The sequence below is a fragment of the Equus przewalskii genome, chromosome 4 (genome assembly GCF_037783145.1).
Source record: "Equus przewalskii isolate Varuska chromosome 4, EquPr2, whole genome shotgun sequence".
NCBI classification, from domain to species: Eukaryota; Metazoa; Chordata; class Mammalia; order Perissodactyla; family Equidae; genus Equus; species Equus przewalskii.
The window spans coordinates 87141775-87161026 of record NC_091834.1 but is presented as its reverse complement, the minus strand read 5'-3'; the positions used below and the strand labels follow the sequence as shown (position 1 = coordinate 87161026).

Sequence of the window (19252 nt, the reverse complement as noted above, 5' to 3'; positions counted from 1 at the left end):
GGATTTGGGGAGGAGAGGCGAAGGAGTTCTGAGAGCTTACATGTTCTCAGAGATTACAATTTAGTGCACAGTATAAAATGAGGAGAAGAGTTATTGATAATGAGCAATTAGCAGTGCATTAGAAGAGCTGAAGAAGCAGTGCTGTGGGGTGCATCCTGAAAACTTAAAACTCTTCTCAGTTGCTTTGGGTTTTATAGCTGTTAGATTTAGCCTTATTTCTTTAGGCCATTCGTTATCATATTGATATGGATGGCTAAATTACTTGGAAGCTATTGTAGTTTTCTCTCTTGTTCTTTTATAATTGATTTTATTTTGATGTTGCTTTTTCAGCTTTCAGAAAATGTGATTGATCGCATGAAGGAAACCTCTCCATCTGCCTCGAAGTCACAGCGGTATTCTGGTGCTTATGGTGCCTCAGGTATTTTAGAATTTTAATTCTAGAGTTTTTAGTAGAGATGTTATAAGTAGTAAAAGTTCACTCAACAGTCAAGTTCTTCTGCACTTCTGCCTTTTGTTATTTGGATGTTTGACTTTTTATACGGAATGTTAGAAATCGGTAAGAGGGTTCCTTTTAAAATGTTTTGCGCTAAAAGTAGAATGAATCTACTTTCAAACAATCTTTGGAAAATTTTTTTGTCATCCAGCTCCTGAACTTTCTAATAGGCTTTGGAAAGTTACTTCGTATCTTTTGTGTAAAATGGATTATTTATAGGAATTTTAGAAATTTAGGAGTAAATATTTTGAAAAAGAACATTGAGCTCAGAAAATATTGATTTACTGTTTCCAAATTGTGAAGTATCGCCAATGATTTTATTTTCTAATAGATTTATTCTAAGTTTCTAATAAACAGTTTATTCCTTCAGAGTCAGTCTTAATTATTGATGAAACTATGGTGTTAAGTGAAATCCATAGGGAATTATTAAGCCTCATTTTATCTGTGGATCCTGCTGGGTACAAGACTATTTCTCTTTCCTTTCCGTCCCCCTACCCCATCCATCTATTTGTCCAGCTAATATTTATTGAGCACCTGCTATATGTCTGGCACTGTTCTTGTTCCTGCCTGGTTTGATGGATGAGTGCTGTTTATTGGCGAAAAGGCAATGAGAAAATAGTAAGCATGATTAATCTTGGACTAAATGAGAATTTTCTGTATTTATTAGAAAGGAGTATTGTGTGGGAAATCTGGCTATCTACTGTGACACACATTGAGAAAGCTGAGATGCTGCCCAAATGCCATTCACTTGGGGGCAGTTGTGACCCTCTTACTAATCAAGTCAGTAACTATGAATTGACTTTCTAATATGTTTCAAGCAAAAGGTATCAAGATGAATAAGAAATAGTTCTTGTCCTTTGGAAACTTCTTGTTTGGTGGAAGCGTTAAGAAGAGTTCACAGTTCATTACTGTTAGATAGAAAGTGACCACTCCCTCCTTGCTGGAAACCCTTTCTTTGTCTTCTGGGCCACACTCTGGGTTTTCCTCCCACCTTACTTGCATCCTCAGTCTAGTCTTCTTGCTGATTTCCACTGAGTAATCTCATCTAATTGTATGCCTTTTGAATCATTACGTAGATGCCTGTGACTCCTAAAATTTTGTGTCTAGCCCTGACCTCTCCCTGGAACTAGACTTAGACAACTCAACTGCCTACTTGAAATCTCCACTTAGAGTTCTTTAACTTAACATGTCCAAAATAAATGCTTTTATTTTTCTCCAGAGTTGCTTCTCCTCTCCATCCTTCAAGTAATTGGCACAGGTAGTCAAGCCTGAAACCTAGAATTCATCCTTGTTTCCGCTTTTCCTTACTCCTTACATTAGGCCATTAGCTGATCTTGTCAACTCCATCTCTAAAGCATGTCTCGATATGTTCCTTTCACGTTCGTCTTCACTGCTGTAGCTCCACTCCAGATAATTAACATCTGTTACCTTGTCTTCTGCAGTAGCCTCTTTACTGGCTCCCTACTTCTACTCTTGTCCCCTTATGCTTTGCCCTGCACACGGAGGCCTCAGCAATTTTTTGAAAAAATTAAATCAGTTCATGTGGCATCCCAGTGGTGGATCTCCATGGTACATAGACTATAATTTGAAGTGCTTTCCCAGGCCTCCAGGGCACACCATGACTGGTCCTTTTCTGCTTTTGCAACGTCCTCTCTTGATATATTGATATTTTTAAAGTTGGAAATTGATCTAAAATATGATTTGTTCTAGGTAGATTTCTACCTACTGTGTTAAGGAGATAGGAAGATGGTGATGAAGGTGATGAAATAGTGATAAATAACACTTAAATAATGCTTATTATGTGCCGGGTACTCTGCAGAATCCTTTATATGTCTTATCTCATTTAATCCTTATAACTCTATGAGGAAGGTACTGTTACTAATCCATTTTACAGAGAGGAACCTGAGACTTGAAGTGATTAATTATCTTGCCTGAAGTCCCATAGCTGGTAAGCAGTGGAGCTGATAGTTGAATTCAAGTCCCTTTGGGTCCAGAGCAAATGCTGTTAATCACTCTGTTTTGATTATAATTTGAATGACACCTTGCTTCATTTGTAGAAACAATGTGACAGAAACTGGTTGGAGGGAAAGAGCTGCCTTTTAGTGATGTTCTGCCTGAGTTTAGGACGGAACCTTCTATCTATAAGAGATTGTTGGTTCTTCTAGCCTTTTCCGATATTGGCTCTCATTCAGTAGTGAGTTGAAGGAGAGAAAGTATTTTCTTTCTTAGGTTGGTTTATTAAACTGGTACCTTGAGAGAGTGGGCGTGGATGGGGAGGCTTTCTATAAATGCTCACGGTATGACCTGCAGAACATGGCACTGACATTGGGATAAGCTCTGGGTGTGCTGAGGGATCCATCCTTTCCCATTTCTAGGTTTGACGTGATTGATGAACTCTTTGGACCATGACCAGCCTGGGCACTGAAAACTCTTTGAATGCTACTTGTTTTGGTGGTCAGGCTAGAACTACACTCTTTAAATGGTAGCTGCTAGTCACATGTGGCAATTAAGATTTAAATTAAAATTAATTAAGATGAAATATAATAAAAATTTCAGCTCCTTAGTTGCACTGGTCACATTTCAGTGCTCAGGGACCACATGCGGCTAGAGGCTACATATTGGACAGTACAGATCTAGAACATTTTCATCACAGAAAGTTCTGTTGGATAACTCTAGTCTAGAATAAACCTATGCTTGGCATTGTGAACTCCATCAGATGATTTTAATGATTGAGTGATTTATGGTGATTGAGGTTATGGAGCTAATCTCAATGCTCTGCGTGTTTGTGAATCTTGTTTCCTGCCTTTTCCACATTCCAGCTCCCCCAGGATTATGGGTAAATGGAAACTTCAGGGACTATTTCCCTGAGGTATGATATCTTCACCTCAGTCTTTAGCACAGCTTGCTAACCTGTATGTTACTAGTATACTGGACGTATTGATTCCTTTGACTCTGAGGAGCACCTGTGTACCCTCCTGTGCCATACAAATACTTGCTTTTTCTGTCTGCACCATGATGTGAAAAAGGCTCAACAAGGCTAATAGCGCTGGCTCTTTGAGTGTAATAGTTCCCTTCCTCATTCCAACCCAACCCTGGAACAGAACCAAAACTTGACATACTGTTTTGAAATGATCTTGCCTTTAGCTTAAGAATGCAATTAAACTGTGATTGTGCAAATTAACAAAGATTTATTCTTAAAATTTAAAAAATATGTTTATAAAAGTAGAACTCTCAAAGTTTATGTTCTTTTCTGTGCTTATCTTATTTGGAGGTTTTCGATAATAGATTTCTTAAGATTTATAATTTAGGTGTGTTATGAAATAATTTTTCAACTCTACAAAAATATATTGATAAAAATGTCACCAGCCTTTTCTACATTTTTCATTGTCAAGTAAATTATATATTAAATGTGAGTTGAATTTTTAACACTTACTAGAATGCTTTCTTCCTCACAGGACTCTACTTCATACTAGCCCTAGGCTATTCATATGTGGAATACAGGGTAGCGTATTTGATGGGCTCAGAGCCCTAGGATTCTGTATAGGAACTAAGTTTTGTCGTATATATGGTTTTGAGAATATAATTTATGCTGTAAGAAAGTGAGTTTCTCTAAAGACTTTACTGAAACTATTTTTTGCCAAACCTTGAAACAGATCAATGACTCGTTGCAATAAGTATTTGCATGTAAAGCTGTTCAGGCAAAATAATATACTGTGTGACACACAGCAGATTGTAATGCCACTTTAATAAATGATTGTGCTCTAAAGAACTTAACTGTGTCCTTCCTGCCTCAAATTCTTTGCTGTGTTATGTGTTATCTCAACTTTATTGGTTTGCTTTTACACGAGGGAATTTGTTTTTTAGGCTGCATAAGGGGATACCATTGCACATAGTTATAAACTTACCTTTTCATTAACATCTTGCATCTTTTGATTTTAAAAATCAATGCTGGATATTGATTTTTTCCTTTCCACCCTGATCCTTTAGTTTTTCTGCCTCATAGTGAGGTCAGACCTCTCATGTTTGATACTATCTAATGCTGAGGAAACTCTGTCCCTAAATCAATAGAAAAAACCAGGCAGGAAATGATATTAGGAGGCTATTTGTTGGTTTTGTCAGCCACTAGCAACCTGATGGAAATGATGAATCTGGAAAAAAAGACGAATGAACTCACTTGCATTATTATCCTCACTGTGCAAGTTTCTCTAAATTTCTTGTCATTGTGAAAAATAAGAGAGATTTGCCGATTTGCATTAAGTACATCACTGAGATCACTAAGTATTTGGCAGCCTTAATAAATTGCAGGAAGCCAATTTAAGCAGGAAATAGCACAGCCCAAACTAAACAGCCAATTTAGGGAAACAGATTCATCTATATGTTCTGTGTATTTTTCTCCTGGAATCTGGCCCTCCTAGTTATTTTTAAACAGCTCTTTAAGGCTCATTTAGACATAACTCTGTAGGGAGAGTTCACAGTAAACAAGCGTTGCTTGTTCCTTTGACTTGAGTTACAAGAGCTGAAGGGAGTTGCAATCTCTAGGTTTCCAACTTTTAATAGATGAAACTTTGTTGATGTCATTGTCTCAACTCTGCACTGTTGTATGTCGTAATAGATAATTTGCCTGACAGTTCCTAAAAGGAAGAAATGTATACGCTATTGATTTAAATCAAATTCTCGAGTCAGTATATTCTGTTCTTAAAATTAAATCCATAAACAGTCTATATTTAATGGATGGCTGAACTCATATTGTTAGTTGCATCAGTCAGCAAGTATTAGCATGGCAGCGATCTTTGACTTCAAGGAACTATTAGTTTGGTCGAAGCACATTAACATTAGAGTGTAGTGAATAAGTGCTAGTTTAGTACCCTTCACTTGCTCAGTTAATATTTTTGAGTAGGTGAATGAATATGTGAGTGAGATGGAATATGTAAGAGGTATAGAAAATGCTTTAGGAATTCAGGGAAAGAATGTCAAGAGCTTGGGTAGGCAGGCGATCAGAGGAAGTGGACTTGAGCCAAACCTTGAGGATAAGAGGCATGGGGGTGTTAGTGGTGAAGGTGTTCCTGGTAGAGTCAGTACACAGACCAGATTAATTCAGATAAAGGGTTCATGTAGGGGTCTCGTGGGTGGAAAGGTTGGGAAGGCTGGGGAAGTTAAGGAGTTTAATTTACTGTGGGGCCTAGTGGCTACTGAGCAGTTCCATTTAATTTTAGGATGCAAGTTTAGAAAGTTGGGTTAGTTGCTACTTTTCACATATACTCAGATATTAATAACATTTTTATGGCTAAAAATGCAGCGCTGATTTTCTCTCTTTTTTTTTAGATATTTAACAACAAATCTAAATGGTAAGAATGTGTCTTCCACCATAGTACTAAATAAAACCATTTTCTTTTTTATGAAAATATAATCAGCCCCATCGGCATTTTTATTTGTCCTTAATTGGCCCTATAGCAAAGAAGAAAAGTAAAAGAGAAAAGTTGCCCTTAGCTGCTTGAGGCATTGTAGGGTACAACAGATGATTTCCGAACAAGTAAGGTGAAATGATACAAGTGGGTTCTTGGAAGGATATGTGTAGGATGAGTTGGAAGTTGGAGATAAGGAAGACAGCCCCTACATGGTCCGGGTAGAAGTGGCAAGGGCAGAGAAGGACTGGAGTGGATTTGGTGACTAAGGCTACATGGCTGGTTAGTGGCAGTCTTTTCTTCTGGTCTAGGGCACTTTCCTCTGTGCCACTTGATTCATCACTCTTTATGTTGTGTTTATTTTTGAGAAACCAGCACAAATTTAAACTCACTTAATTTTAAAATTGAGAAGAGAGCATCGATAACTTTTAAAAATGGAAGGGAGTTGGAAGCTTAGTAGGTTCTGCAACGTCAGTGAGTCACACCTTCCGGTAGTTTTCTGTGGCTTGGAACTTCTGCCCTTTGATTTCTTAATTAACTGATTGACCACCGGCCTCAGGTGCTTTTTATTAAGTCTCCAGAGGCCCCTGCCCTGTGACTACCATAGCATAATTTACTTAGCATTCGTGCTTTCAAGTGGTGTGAAATCCAATGGGCCAGAAATTCCCTACTTCTTCCTAAGTTACTAGAAAGGAGCAGCTGTTTTGTTAGGTGCATTGCGTGCTGTAGATGAGAAATTTAGTAATGCCATGGAGTCACAGTGCTCAGGAGCTGGAAGGAAGTAACTTCGGGGACCGTGGGGTAAAAAGAGAGAAGCTGTGTTAAAGAAACACTCTATTTTGTGCTGTGGTAGATTTTGGACACTAAAGTGAATTGTGTGTCTTGTATTTTCTTCTAGAACAAATGTTATTGGGCGTAATAATCAAGTAAATCATGACTATCACCAATAATATGTCATAAACCACAAAGAGAAAACAACTATAAAATAATAAATTTTATAGTCATGCTTCAAGGTTTATAAAATAAAATATCAGAAGTTGGTTATATAAGCAGCTCTAATGGATTATAAAGTATAGAACATACAATACATGAGCCTACTATTTTTGATTTAGTTTAATATGCCAGTTGTAAATAAAGACTTGATTAACTATCTTTTGCCTGTCTTGGAATTGGATAGACTTTGAGGACATCATCTGGATGGCCCAGATCTCTTAAAATAAATTGCCGAAGAGAGTTTCAATTGTACATTTTCCTACTGCAAGCAGAGGTATTCAAAATCAATCCATTGACCCTTCTAGCTGTCAACCAAATAGTAGGTTATTATTGTTGATGATGATGTTTTTCATTGTAAAAAACATTTAAAAAAGTAAGGTCTGACACAGCATTTTACTTCTTTCCTTTACCCTTTCCTGTCGCCCTGGTTTATTCAGAATTACACGTACAGTGCTCTGCATTAGGCCAAATCAATGCTACTGGGGAACACCAAGTGCTTTTAAGTCCCCTTTTTAAACCTGTTCTGCCCCCAGCGCTACTTGACACTTTGTTGACAGCTGTCAGGGTAGTTGAATGTTCTTTGAAAAGCGTTGGGACCTGTGCGGCTTGGGAACCCATGCAGATCGCTATAGTAAGGCTCTTCACGCTTTTTCACAGAATTGCTATGGCATGCTTAAGACAGTATTCTGGTTCTGCATGCCCTGGTTCCCCTGACTGAGTGGTTAATTGAAATATGGGTTTTAATTAGGCAGCATCAAATGATTGGAGCTTGAATTAATTACAGGATAGTAATGATAACTATCTCCTTACTTAAAGGCATAAGGTGGTGAGACATCTCACAGATTGTACGATGGGGAGAGGGAGATGGCTGCTGAAAGCCACTGTGTGTGGACTTTGTTGGTGGGACTGACTTTGTCAAATTAGCAAGTGTTGCTGCTCTGCTCCTCACCGCATGCTCCCTTGCTCTTTTCTCACTTTAATTTTTTTACTGGTCCACCCCGTTGTTGCTATAGTCCTGCAGGAGACACCCACGGGCCTTGCTCTGTTTTTTATGAGCAGCAGCAGAGCTTTGCTCTCCATTTTCCTTTCTCTGGTTTTGAGTTGTACAATTTCTCCCATCCCTGGTATCATTGCTCTAGTATGGCCACTATCAATTCATGTCTCTCCTGTCTTGTTCTAACAGCCTCTTGCTTGTGGTCCCGCCTTCAGTCTTGCATTTCTCAGTCTATTCTCACTGTAGTCCTAGTAATCTTTCCAGAACATGAAACCAATCGTGTTTAAAAGCTGAGAGGCTCCCCCTTCCTCATAGGATAAAGTCTAAATTTCTTTTATGTAGCCAACAAGGTCCTGCACAATCTATCTCCTACTTTAGTCTCCTGTATCATCTCCCAGACCTGCCTCTCTCGTGTTGAACTCTATCTAGTCATGGTGAAGTTCTTGAGTGTCCTTGAACTTGTCCTTTTTGGGTTTTTGACCATGTTGTTCTCTTCTGTCTGAACACTGTTTCTCCAACTGTCTACCTCAGCCCCACCTCCGCCTCTCCTCCTGTCTATCTTTTATCTGGCTAATTCTTCCTCATTGTTCAGACAGCTACCTGGAACTCACTTAACCCTGGGAAGTTTTTCCTGACTCCAGGTCTGGGTTAGATGCCCCTCCTGTCTACTTTTCCTGTCACAACACTTATCACATAGTGCTGTAAGTGCCCGTTTCATTACCCCTCTCTCTCAGGGTCCAAGCTTTTATTTACTCATTTGTTCTTAGGACCTCCTTTTAGGGTACTCCTTTCTGCACTTTCCCTTGCCTTGGTATTGACCTTTCTTTGCTGAGGTGAAAGCAGTTGTAGGTCTGTCTTTGCTGTCAGTGAACATTGACCTATTGAGGTCAGGTGTTTGGGCAGAGTGGGATAAAAGAAAGTCTCAGGGTTGAGGAGACCACCATTTCCTCATCATTTCAGTGCAGACTTCCCATCTCAGTGCAGACTTCCCAAATTGATACCTTTTTGAAGAATCTCCTTTTCTCGTATCACTAAGTCTACAGTGCTGATAGTATCTATTTCATTATATTGTAGTTAACACGTTTACTTGTCTGTCTTTCCTACTAGATTCTGAGCCTTTGAAGGCAAGAGATGTTTGTTATTCGTCTTCTGTACCCTCAATCACAGTGACGATATTATAATATTAGGTGCTCAATAAATGTTTATGGAATGAATGAGCTAAAGCAAATTGAGTCATGAAGCCTGATATATCTAAGTATATGTGTCAGCTAGGGACAAGGTGGAAAAGGGCGCTTTCTCTTAAGTTTGTTTCACTGCACATGGGTGTGAGTGTGTTCACCAGGTTCAGGATGGTGCCCCTACAGTGCTTTGTCATTTCAGGTCTGAACTGTAGCAAATCCACTGAAGCCCTGTTGCAAGAGACACTTTCTGGAACACCGTCTTTTGAAAAGTGGAAGTTTGTGGAGGTAGTGGCTAGGGAGTGGGCCCTGAGTCGGAAATGTTGAGGTGGAGAATCATGTCCCATTCTTTCTTACTAATTTAGTTTAGAAAAGAAATAATCTGCATAAACTTTGCCAAGTTTTGAGGGAGGCTGGAGCAAGTTAGGATTTTCCCCTCTAGGATCCTCCCCTCTCAGTTCCAAGTACCTCCCCCACCTGCCTTCTCCTTTAGGTCAAAGTTAATGTGACATTAGGTCCTTTGCCCTGGAATTTTAGGTTAGGAGTTTTAGGTTAAGTTAGGTTAGAGTGTCTGGGCCTAGGCCTCTGACTTGGAAAAGCTCCTTAGCCCTGGTTGCCTCTTCCTACACTCTTCCTCTTGTCAAAACTCCGAGACCCTTGAGAGTATACCTCCTCTTCACCGTCTCTTCTCTTCTGCTGGATCTCAACTTCTGACTCAACTATCATCACTTTTTTCTTGCCGAAAGGATGGTCTCTCTGCTCTCACTCACTTCCTGAAGGTCCAGGGGATCAGCTCTTTGAAGCCTGGGGGTTTTGGCATTTGGAAGCTCAGGAACCTTGAGGTTTGGTTTGGCTTCTGGGTAGGGATTGGAAGGAAGACCCACTACTTGTGTCCCCTCAGACCGGTGTGGAGAGGACTGAGAGACTAGGGAGCTGGCCCCACTGTGTGTTCAAGCACACATTAACAGCCAAGCACGAACTGACAATGATAAAAGGACAACTTTTAAGAGTTTGGCTTAGCTTATATGGGGATTTACCCAAGGTGTTGGTGTTTTCACCTTATCGCCATGTAATGATAATGCGTATAACTATATCATATTGGTTTTGCTCTACATTTTATTGCGTAGTTACACTAAACTCTTCAGATGTAATTAGTCTCATTGTTGACAATAACAGTCATCTCATGACTTTAAAAAATAAGACAAAATATTGGTTGCTTTATGTCATTTTTGAGGATGGACCCAAGGAATGATATGAAAATCAGTTACTGTAATTAGGATAGGTTTGATTTAAATAAAAAATGCTAAAGCAGTATTTCAGATTGACAGTTCCCCCCCAAACATTTTTATTGTTTTGTTAATGCAGCCAGCTAGGTTACATATTCTAAATATTGTCCTTATAATTATTTAAACAAAAATTTAAAAAAAATATAATTCTAAGAAAATACCTCTAACAGCTCTCAATTTATGTCTCTTCTTTTTTTTCTTTTTGATGTTAGCCCTGAGCTAACATCCACTGCCAATCTTCCTCTTTTTGCTGAGGAAGACTGGCCCTGAGCTAACATCCGTACCCATCTTCCTCTACTTTTATGTGGGACGCCTACCACAGCATGGCTTGCCAAGCGGTGCCATGTCTGCACCAGGGATCCGAACCACTGAACCCCGGGCCGCCGAAGTGGAACGAGTGCACTTTACAGCTATGTCACCAGGCTGGCCCCTGTGTCTCTTCTTAAACTTGGGCTTTTATTAAGAAGAGATGGCTTTAACTGTGTGTACATGCACACTTGAGTAAGGCTGATCAATTCTGTCGTCTTTTTCTCTAGTAGGAAAAATGAGACTGGCTAAGCAGCTTTTGTTTAATTTTGTGGGCCAACACAGATACCCATTGGGCACAGTGTGTTTCTTTAATTTTTCTACATAACATGTTGACATTTCTGGGAATCTCATGAGATTGGGCCTATAAACTACTTTTGTGATGTCTTTATAAAACTTTTCTAAAAAGGTTGCTTTAATATTCTTTCTCGGAAACTTTTGAGAGTGATTATTATAACATTATGGGAAGTTGTGATCCTCTTTTCATGATTATCCTTTGACCCTTGACATATTTTATTAGTTTTTTAATAAAAAATCTTTAAGAAAAGTAATTTTTTATCAAGCCTGATAAACATGTAAATGATAAATTGCTTCCTCTAATTCTTTTTCTCCTGTCCTGTTAAACATTATACCTCTGCTGACATAGCCATTGTTTCATAACCTATGTTCATCTTTTTGCAAAAATATTTGCAAAAACGACGAAGTAAAACTTTTTAAAGCTGTGACTCTTTAATTGCTCATTATTGCTTAAAGGACTGAACTGAAACTTTAAGGTCATGTTATTATATTTTGATTGAGAACTAACCTCTTCTCTCCATCCAAGTAAATTCTTTTAGTTGAACTGTCACGGAGGCTTCTGTGGTACTCAAGCCTGTAGCATTATTTCTGATGAACCCCAGGAGGCGTCGTTTGTACTGGGCTAACCAGACCCAGGATGGAGGCTGCCAGGGCCGACTCAAGTCACCACCTCTGCTTCGCTGGCAGTGATGTACTGTGACTGCATGCTTCCAGAAACAGGGCTCCAGGGGAACTGAACCCCACTGTCTTCAATTGGAAATGGAAGTTGAATTACCTCTGAGTAGACGAGTGTGTGTGTGTGTGTGTGTGTGTGTGTGTGTGTGTGTGTGTAGATCAACTCAAAGGTTACTTTATCAGAACTTTTCTTGATCCTGTTTACCTTGCTTTCCTCTCAACTTATATTTTGCCTGTATTTTTCTCTTGGCAGCCACTACTTTCTACATTAAAAAAAAGAGATACTTATTTGTAGCTATGTTAGCATCTTTACTCTGCAGTAAGTTTCTTGAGGGCAGGATTCACACCTGAAAGCTCCCAAGTCCCATAGTGACCCAAGTGGCATCTGCCTCACCTGTAGAAGGTGCTCAGAAAACACTTGACACTGGAATGAATGAGTGGAAGGACCCGTGAGCATCTCCAGCTTCTTCAAAATGCTTTTGATCTCAAAAACATTGTGTTCAATGAAAGAAGCCAGTCACAAAAGACCACATATCATATATTTTTATGAAATGTCCAATATAAGCAAATCTATGGAGACAGAAAGTAGATTAGTGGTTGCCCAGGGCTGGGGAAGGTGAGGGTGCAAGTGGCAAGGGTGGGGGGTGACTGCTGATGGTTGCACAACTCTGTAAGTATACTAAAAACCAGTGAACTGTCCTCTATGTATGGGTGAATTTTATAGTATATATCTTTTTTTTTTTGGAGAAAGATCAGCCCTGAGCTAACATCTGCTGCCAATTCTCCTCTTTTTGCTGAGGAAGACTGGCCCTGAGCTAATATCCATGCCCGTCTTCCTCTACTTGATAGGTGGGATGCCTACCAGGCATGGCTTGCTGTGCGGTGCCATGTCCGCACCTGGGATCCGAACTGGCGAACCCTGGGCCGCCCAAAGTGGAATGGGCACACTTAATTGCTGTGCCACCAGGCCGGCCCCTAGTATATATCTTTTATCTCAATAAAGCTGTTAAAAAATACTTTTGAAATCTTGTCAGATTTTTTTAAAAGTATCTTCAAATGCATATTTTTTTTCCTGTTTCCGTGTTTACAATATGCACTTAGGGACTTGCATTATAATATTTATTATTCTGTTTTAAAATTTCGACTTGGAGCTCTGTGGAAAGTAGATGAAGTAGAGCTTTGGGAATTCAGTACCCTTTTCAGAGATGCTCTGGAATGTGAGAGGGGACTTCTGACGCGCCCCTGCAGACTGACCTCATTCTCTGTCAAAGGAGAACTGCAGGAAGTTATTTTAGCATCAGTAGAGTGGCGTTGTTGGATATATTTGAACGGTATGTTTTTATTTTTCAAGTTTGTGAAGAAGTTTGCCTTTAGGGAGTAATGCATTGCTTCGTCTTAGTAAAAAGAAATACAGCATTCACAGAAGGAATGGTGGTCTTTTTCTGTTTCCTTCAGAATAAGAGAGGTAGAAGTAGTTTGTTTTTAGCCTGTTATCTTGTATTTCTTATTAACAGGTACTTTATTTTTAAAGTCTATTTTATACTAAGGCAGTTATGAAGCCATAGATATAAATAAAACATGCACCCTTAGATAAACTGTTTAATGTGGTTTTCTTTTTTCTCCCCCATTGTAGGAACTTGTAGTTTGTGTGTTGATGAAACAGCAGGAGAACCTATTCTGGTGTGTGCATTTAAGGAAAATTTAGCCCTCTTGAAAAGTAACAAAGATCATAGCCAAGAGGTATTCATCATGTAGTCTATTCACAAGAAGTCTTGAATGAAATCATCATCAAATAACTTAAATAAAACAGTTATTTCCTGACACTGTATCACCAAATGTAATCGTTGAGCACATTTAGCATTGTTGGGTGTGCATTTTTCTTTTTCATATGATTGCCAACTATCTTAAAAAATGGTAGGCTTCAGATTAATGTTTTGGGGAGGCTGATGTGGTCTACTTGACCCTGATTTAATGTGAATAGTGGCAGTGGGTGGTTCTTCCCCACGGATCTGATTGTTAGTAGGGTTTCTTCAGACACTGTAAGAGCGAAGCATTGCGTTTGATTTCTCTTCACTTATCCTGCAACTGGCAGAGTGTAGCCAGTGCTTCAGCCTGGGCTGGATCAGTAGGTCTTTCCAAGTATGAATGGGAGGGCTTTCTAGACCACAGAGAGCCAGAGCCCTCAGGATTTCCTGGAAGATTTTCCCAGTTGTCCCAAATAGGCCCCCTGCTCCTCCTGTGCGTGGCCCAAGAGGTTGCTCAGACACTTGGTACATAAATGCTCAACACTATGGTTTGGTGGAAGCAGCATGGGTATTGAAGTCCCAACATGACTGAGCCTGGGAATTCAGCTCTGCCCCTTACTGTGTGTGTGACCTGGGGGCAATGTGTTGGACCTGTGTGAACCTCAGCTTTCTCTAATTTGTGATGCCCAAGAGAGTGACAGAAGCTACACAGTAAAGTCACTGCTCTTTCTTGAGCATTCCCCCATTATTGGACAAAGGGGCTCAGAGTGCGTTTTCCCAAAGAAACTGTAAGAGCAGCTGAAAATAATGTTCTTAGAATAGTTCTTCTGGCTTATAATGGGTTTTTGTGTTAACTTGGAAACCCAAATGCCAGTTCACTTTTTAATGATAGGTTTATGATGAACTTTGGCACCACTAACGTGTTGGTACTTTCTTAACAGCTCACAGTCAAGGTTGGCTACTCTGTCCAAGGTTTCTTTATGCCTTATGAGAGGGCTTGAAATACCTCACTTTGGATTCCAACACTTGGGTTCCCATATTGTCTCTATGTAGTCCTAGCTGAAACAAAACCAAATATTTGTGTATGCAAAACCATACAAACGTGCGTGTATTTGTCACCTATGAAAATAACATGTTAACCACAGATACATTAGTATGGACACTTTAACAGTTTAATTAGTAGTCACCAAAGGTTCCTTACAGTACAAGCTAATGTCAAAGGCAAACCTCTCCCTTGCTGTTGTCCCCAGGGCTGGCGTGACTGGACAGTGAAGTGAAGGGGTTGTAATAATTTATAATAGTTTATATAGTTTTGGTTGGTTTTTGTTTGTCCTTTTTTCCAAGCGTGATAGTGGTGGCTTTTTCTTTTTGTTTTTCTTTTCAAAATTATTAACTATGGCATTTCTCCCCATTAAACTTTAGGTAGGAGGGAGAGTTTAGCCCACATACGTGGGATTAATTTCACGCTGTGTGAGGCCATTTTTCAGGGAGGGTCAGAGCCTGTTAAAGTCTGTTGTTGCAGAGTTGGGTAGAGGCAGCATGGTGCAGTTGGGGGAGCTTGCCTTTGGGACCAGCCAGTCCTGAATTACCATGGGCCAATCACAGCAGTTTCCTCATCTGTAAAATTGGTTTTAACTACCTCAGGAGTAACCTAATCCATGAAACATTATTTATAAATAGAGACTATTTAAATTAGTGTATCATTGAATTGCTGATTGGAAATGAGAAGATCTGACTTCTGTCTCAACCTTATTACCAACTAACTGTTTTACCTTGGGTAAGTTTATTTCTCAGAATCTTGGTTTTCTTATTTATCAAATGGTGGGATGGACTTTTTTTTTTTTTTTTTTTTAGGAAGATTAGCCCTGAGCTAACTGCTGCCAATCCTCCTCTTTTCACTGAGGAAGACTGGCACTGAGCTAACATCCATGCCCATCTTCCTCTTTATATGTGGGACGCCTACCACAGCATGGTGTGCCAAGCAGTACCATGTCTGCACCGGGGATCCGAACCGGTGAACCCCAGGCCGCTGAAGCACAATGTGCGCACTTAACCACTGCGCCACCTGGCTGGCCCCATGGGATGGACTCTTATCTCTAAGATTCCTTGGATAGATTGTAAGCTTTTTAGATACGAATTGTTTTCATTTACATTTGTATACCAAAACTCTTACCTGGGCAAAACAGTTTTTGGATGAACGATTGAGTTTGCACCTATGTATATTTACCACTCGAGTCATAGTTATATAGTTATATGTCGTTATATTTATAATTATGAGCTTATTTGTTTGTCTGTGAAGATTTATAAGTGGAAATTGTCTTTTTTTGAAGTTTCTCTCCAAGCAGTCTGATATATACTTTCATATATATGCATATGTGTGTGTGAATGCCTAGATCAAATATATGAAAATTTAAAATAAGATAAAAATACTTAAAAATGATCAAGGTGCAAGAATATGCACTTTCAAAGATCTCTTGCTTTAGAATAATTTGTGTTTCATTATTTGGATATGATGCTTGGAATGACTTGGCCAACAACAACAAAAAATGCTGTTGGCAGCATCTAGGTTTAAAAAAAGCACTCTAAATTAGGGAAAGAATGGTAATTAAAAGGATACTGTCAAGGTTGGTAGGTCTAAATTGAACATACCAGCTGTGTTTTGGTTTGTGGAGCTATGTGTGTCATGCAGTTTCCCCTGTGGTTTGCCTGCCTCGTTATGAGTCGGGAGCATGTTATGTTGGAGACAGAGATACCTCCTTCTGAAATGCAGCCTCAAGAGGTGGCTGCTTGCATGTTGCAGTGCCTGCTGGCCTGCAAGAACCTTGTCATGTCTGGAGAAGCTTAGAGCTGGCAGGAGCAGGTCGTCTGGCTTTCCAGCTTGGCTGTGTTCTGTTTCTGGAGGAGCTCTTCAGGAACATAGCACAGCCTTCTCCTCTGTGCTTGAAATACTGTTTTATTGAATCTAAGATGCCATTACTTATAAGATACACCATTATTTTATGTTCCACTAAGAAAAAACCTTGGCAATTAAGCTCTGATAAAATGCTTTCTTATCTATTAGAATATTCATTTTATATTTGTTGGAAGAACATAGATTAAAAAGGAAAATTGAAATGAAATGAATTGGTTATGATATTCTTGAAACTGATTGACATTCAGAGTCCAAGTCTTTGAATCACTTTCTGACTCTGAGTCATCCATGTCGTCGTATTTCCTCACACCCTCACCACGTGTGTCATAGGAGTGCTAGTGATGGAGCATTTCTTAAAAGTATGTTTTACTGTCGTCTCTGGAATCTTCTCCCAAGCTGCTGACACTCATTCTGCATGTTTTTGTGCTATTGCTTTCTTGATCTTACATGGACAGTGTCATGAACTGTGTTATGAGTGTCACCTGGCCCACAGCAACATTAGGATGCTATCAGTATCAGAGCTGTTAAAATGTGAATAAATGTGCATCTCAGAATCAATGGATTATGGCAGTAATTGACGAGCTGTGAAAGGGACTTGGACCAAGCAGTCCCTGTCCAGAGGTTAAGAGTAGAGGTATGGAATATGGGGTATTTTTCTTTATTCTAAATGCTTAACATCACAGTAAAGGATATTGTTTCACATTCAGACACTGCTATTCTCTGATCATTTTAATGTGCAATTCCCTTTTCTCTTTCATGGAGAATCTTAATGAAGAGTTGAACCTGAAAAGATAGCCCTCTGTCCTGTTGAAACATCTTTCAAACATCAAACTTACTTTGCCCTTTAACCACTCATAGTTATGTGTAAATTATGAAGGAGACAAAGATGAGCAAGGCTGTTGCTCTCAAGGTCTTGATGGTTAAGTGAGAAATGGGAATAAACACCACTAACAAGAGTACAGCATAGTCTTGTGGGGCTCTGTGGGCCATAAAGCATTTACTGTTTCATGGACTTAAATAAGTTTAAGTAAGCCTCTCCTTTTTTTCTTTTTTAAACGTGGAAGACCACCATCATAGAGCATGTAAATAATACTGAAAAATTAAATAGCCTAAAATTTCTGGGCACTAGTTCTTCTTTATTTATTAAGTTTAAATTTGCCTTCAATAAATTAAATCGTGTGTCTAAAGACACGTAATAACTAAGTGTATATGATCCTGGATTGGATCTGAATCAAGTTTTTTTTCCCCCTTTAAAAAACATGTATGGACAATTGTTGAAATAGAGTGAGGCCTGTAGATTCTAGTAGTGTATGACTGTTAATTTCTTAATTTTGATCATTGTACATGTAGTTGTATAATGGATTGTCCTTGTGTTTTGGAAATCACACTGGAATATTTAGGGGTAAAGGGCTCATGTTTGCATCTTACTGTCACATGTTTCAGGAGAAAATAATGTGTGTGTGTATGTGGAGAGAGAGAGAATGATGAAATATATCTGGTAAAATGTTAATTGGAAAATCTGGGTGAAGGGTACATGTGGATTTTTTTGTAGTATTCTTACAACTTTTCTGTAAGTTTGAAATGATTTCAAAATGAAAAGTTAGGAAATTGAAAAATTATTGCAAAAATATCAGATATCCAGTACTTTAAATCAACACATTTGTTTTATGTGGCTTTAGAGCAGATATGTGCATATTTTTTAAAAGTTACACTCTTGGCAGAAACTTACAAAATTTCCTCACTCTGTTCCATCCTGAAGTGCTCTGTCACTTTTTGAATTTATATATATATTGAGGCCTGTTTGGGGAGTATTTGCATACATATTTCTATATCGTTGCATTCTCTAAATACTCTGTTGTGTCTGAGAGGTTTTAAAGGACTTTTTAGGGGACGGTTTCCTACGTTTACTCTTTGATAGTGACTTCCCAGTGATCTATGAGTAGCTGTTTTAGTGATTGTGTTCGGAAAGGAGGTCTCCTCCTGTTGCTTTCTAAACTAGCCCTCATCATTCCTGGGGCTCCTGCCTCTTTTCCTTTCCCTTACTTGTCAACCTCTCCCATTAGGCCAGATTCACCTTTAAAATCAGTAAAATCCTGCTTTTTCCAGGAAGCTTTCCCTGATCATCCCTATGGAACTCCGATCGCTTCTTAATCAGCATTTAACCACACTCAGTTTTGCAAGGTTATTTTGTTTTAAGTTGTTCTCAGTGATAGACTAAAATTGTTGTTGCTTTGTTGGCATTTAAAGTTATGCACACATATTATTATCCCAGCCCAGTGTTAGAACACTGGCAGGTACAAATTGCTTTCTTTTCCCCCTGGAATTTGTCCCCACAGCTCATAACTGATATCTCCAAAAGGTAGTTGTTCACCATTTGGCTCTGAATGGGTATCTCTTACTGGATCCAAGTGATATCCACTAGATTAAAGATTTTATTTTTGCCTGCATTAGGTGAGGTAGTATTTTCATAATTTAGCAATTTGTTTACTATTTTAAATTCAGACATCACAAGAAACTGGATTTTGTTCCATTTGTAATTAGATCTGTGATTGTTAAAAAGTGTAAAATATATTTGAACAGAAAAGCATTCCGTGACTTATAAATGAGTTATACTCTGTGGTAAAGATAAAGTGATGAGACTGACGTTTGCGTGAGGATGAACTGTATTTGCATCTTAACTATAACTGTCAATATTTCTCTTCTTGATTCAACTCAGGTAAGGTGACTTTCCTTAAGTGACAAAAATTTGATGATTTATGTAAAGTAATGAGCTGTGGCTTTCTGAGTTTGGTTCATATCTTAATTGTCATTTTGATTATTCTGGATTATCTTTTTAAAGTTACCTGAGGACAGAATGTTTTATAGGGTTAGTATTATAAAACTGTGAAATGTCCTCTTTTACCTTTGTGTTTACCCTGAAACATCTTTTTGGTTAAATCCTTTATAGAAGTCATATTGACCTAGATATGCTA

General features: G+C 38.9%; 1 protein-coding gene across 6 annotated transcripts in view; it reads left to right on the top strand.

Moving 5' to 3' along the window:
- The window catches only part of CHCHD3 (coiled-coil-helix-coiled-coil-helix domain containing 3), a 269997-nt gene that overhangs the window by 10788 nt on the left and 239957 nt on the right, over window positions 1-19252 (top strand). For all 6 annotated transcript variants that reach the window (XM_008533744.2, XM_008533745.2, XM_070617730.1 and 3 more), the window contains exon 2: window positions 331-418. In XM_008533744.2, the coding sequence (XP_008531966.1) occupies window positions 331-418 (88 nt within the window). The remainder of the gene's footprint in view (window positions 1-330; window positions 419-19252) is intronic.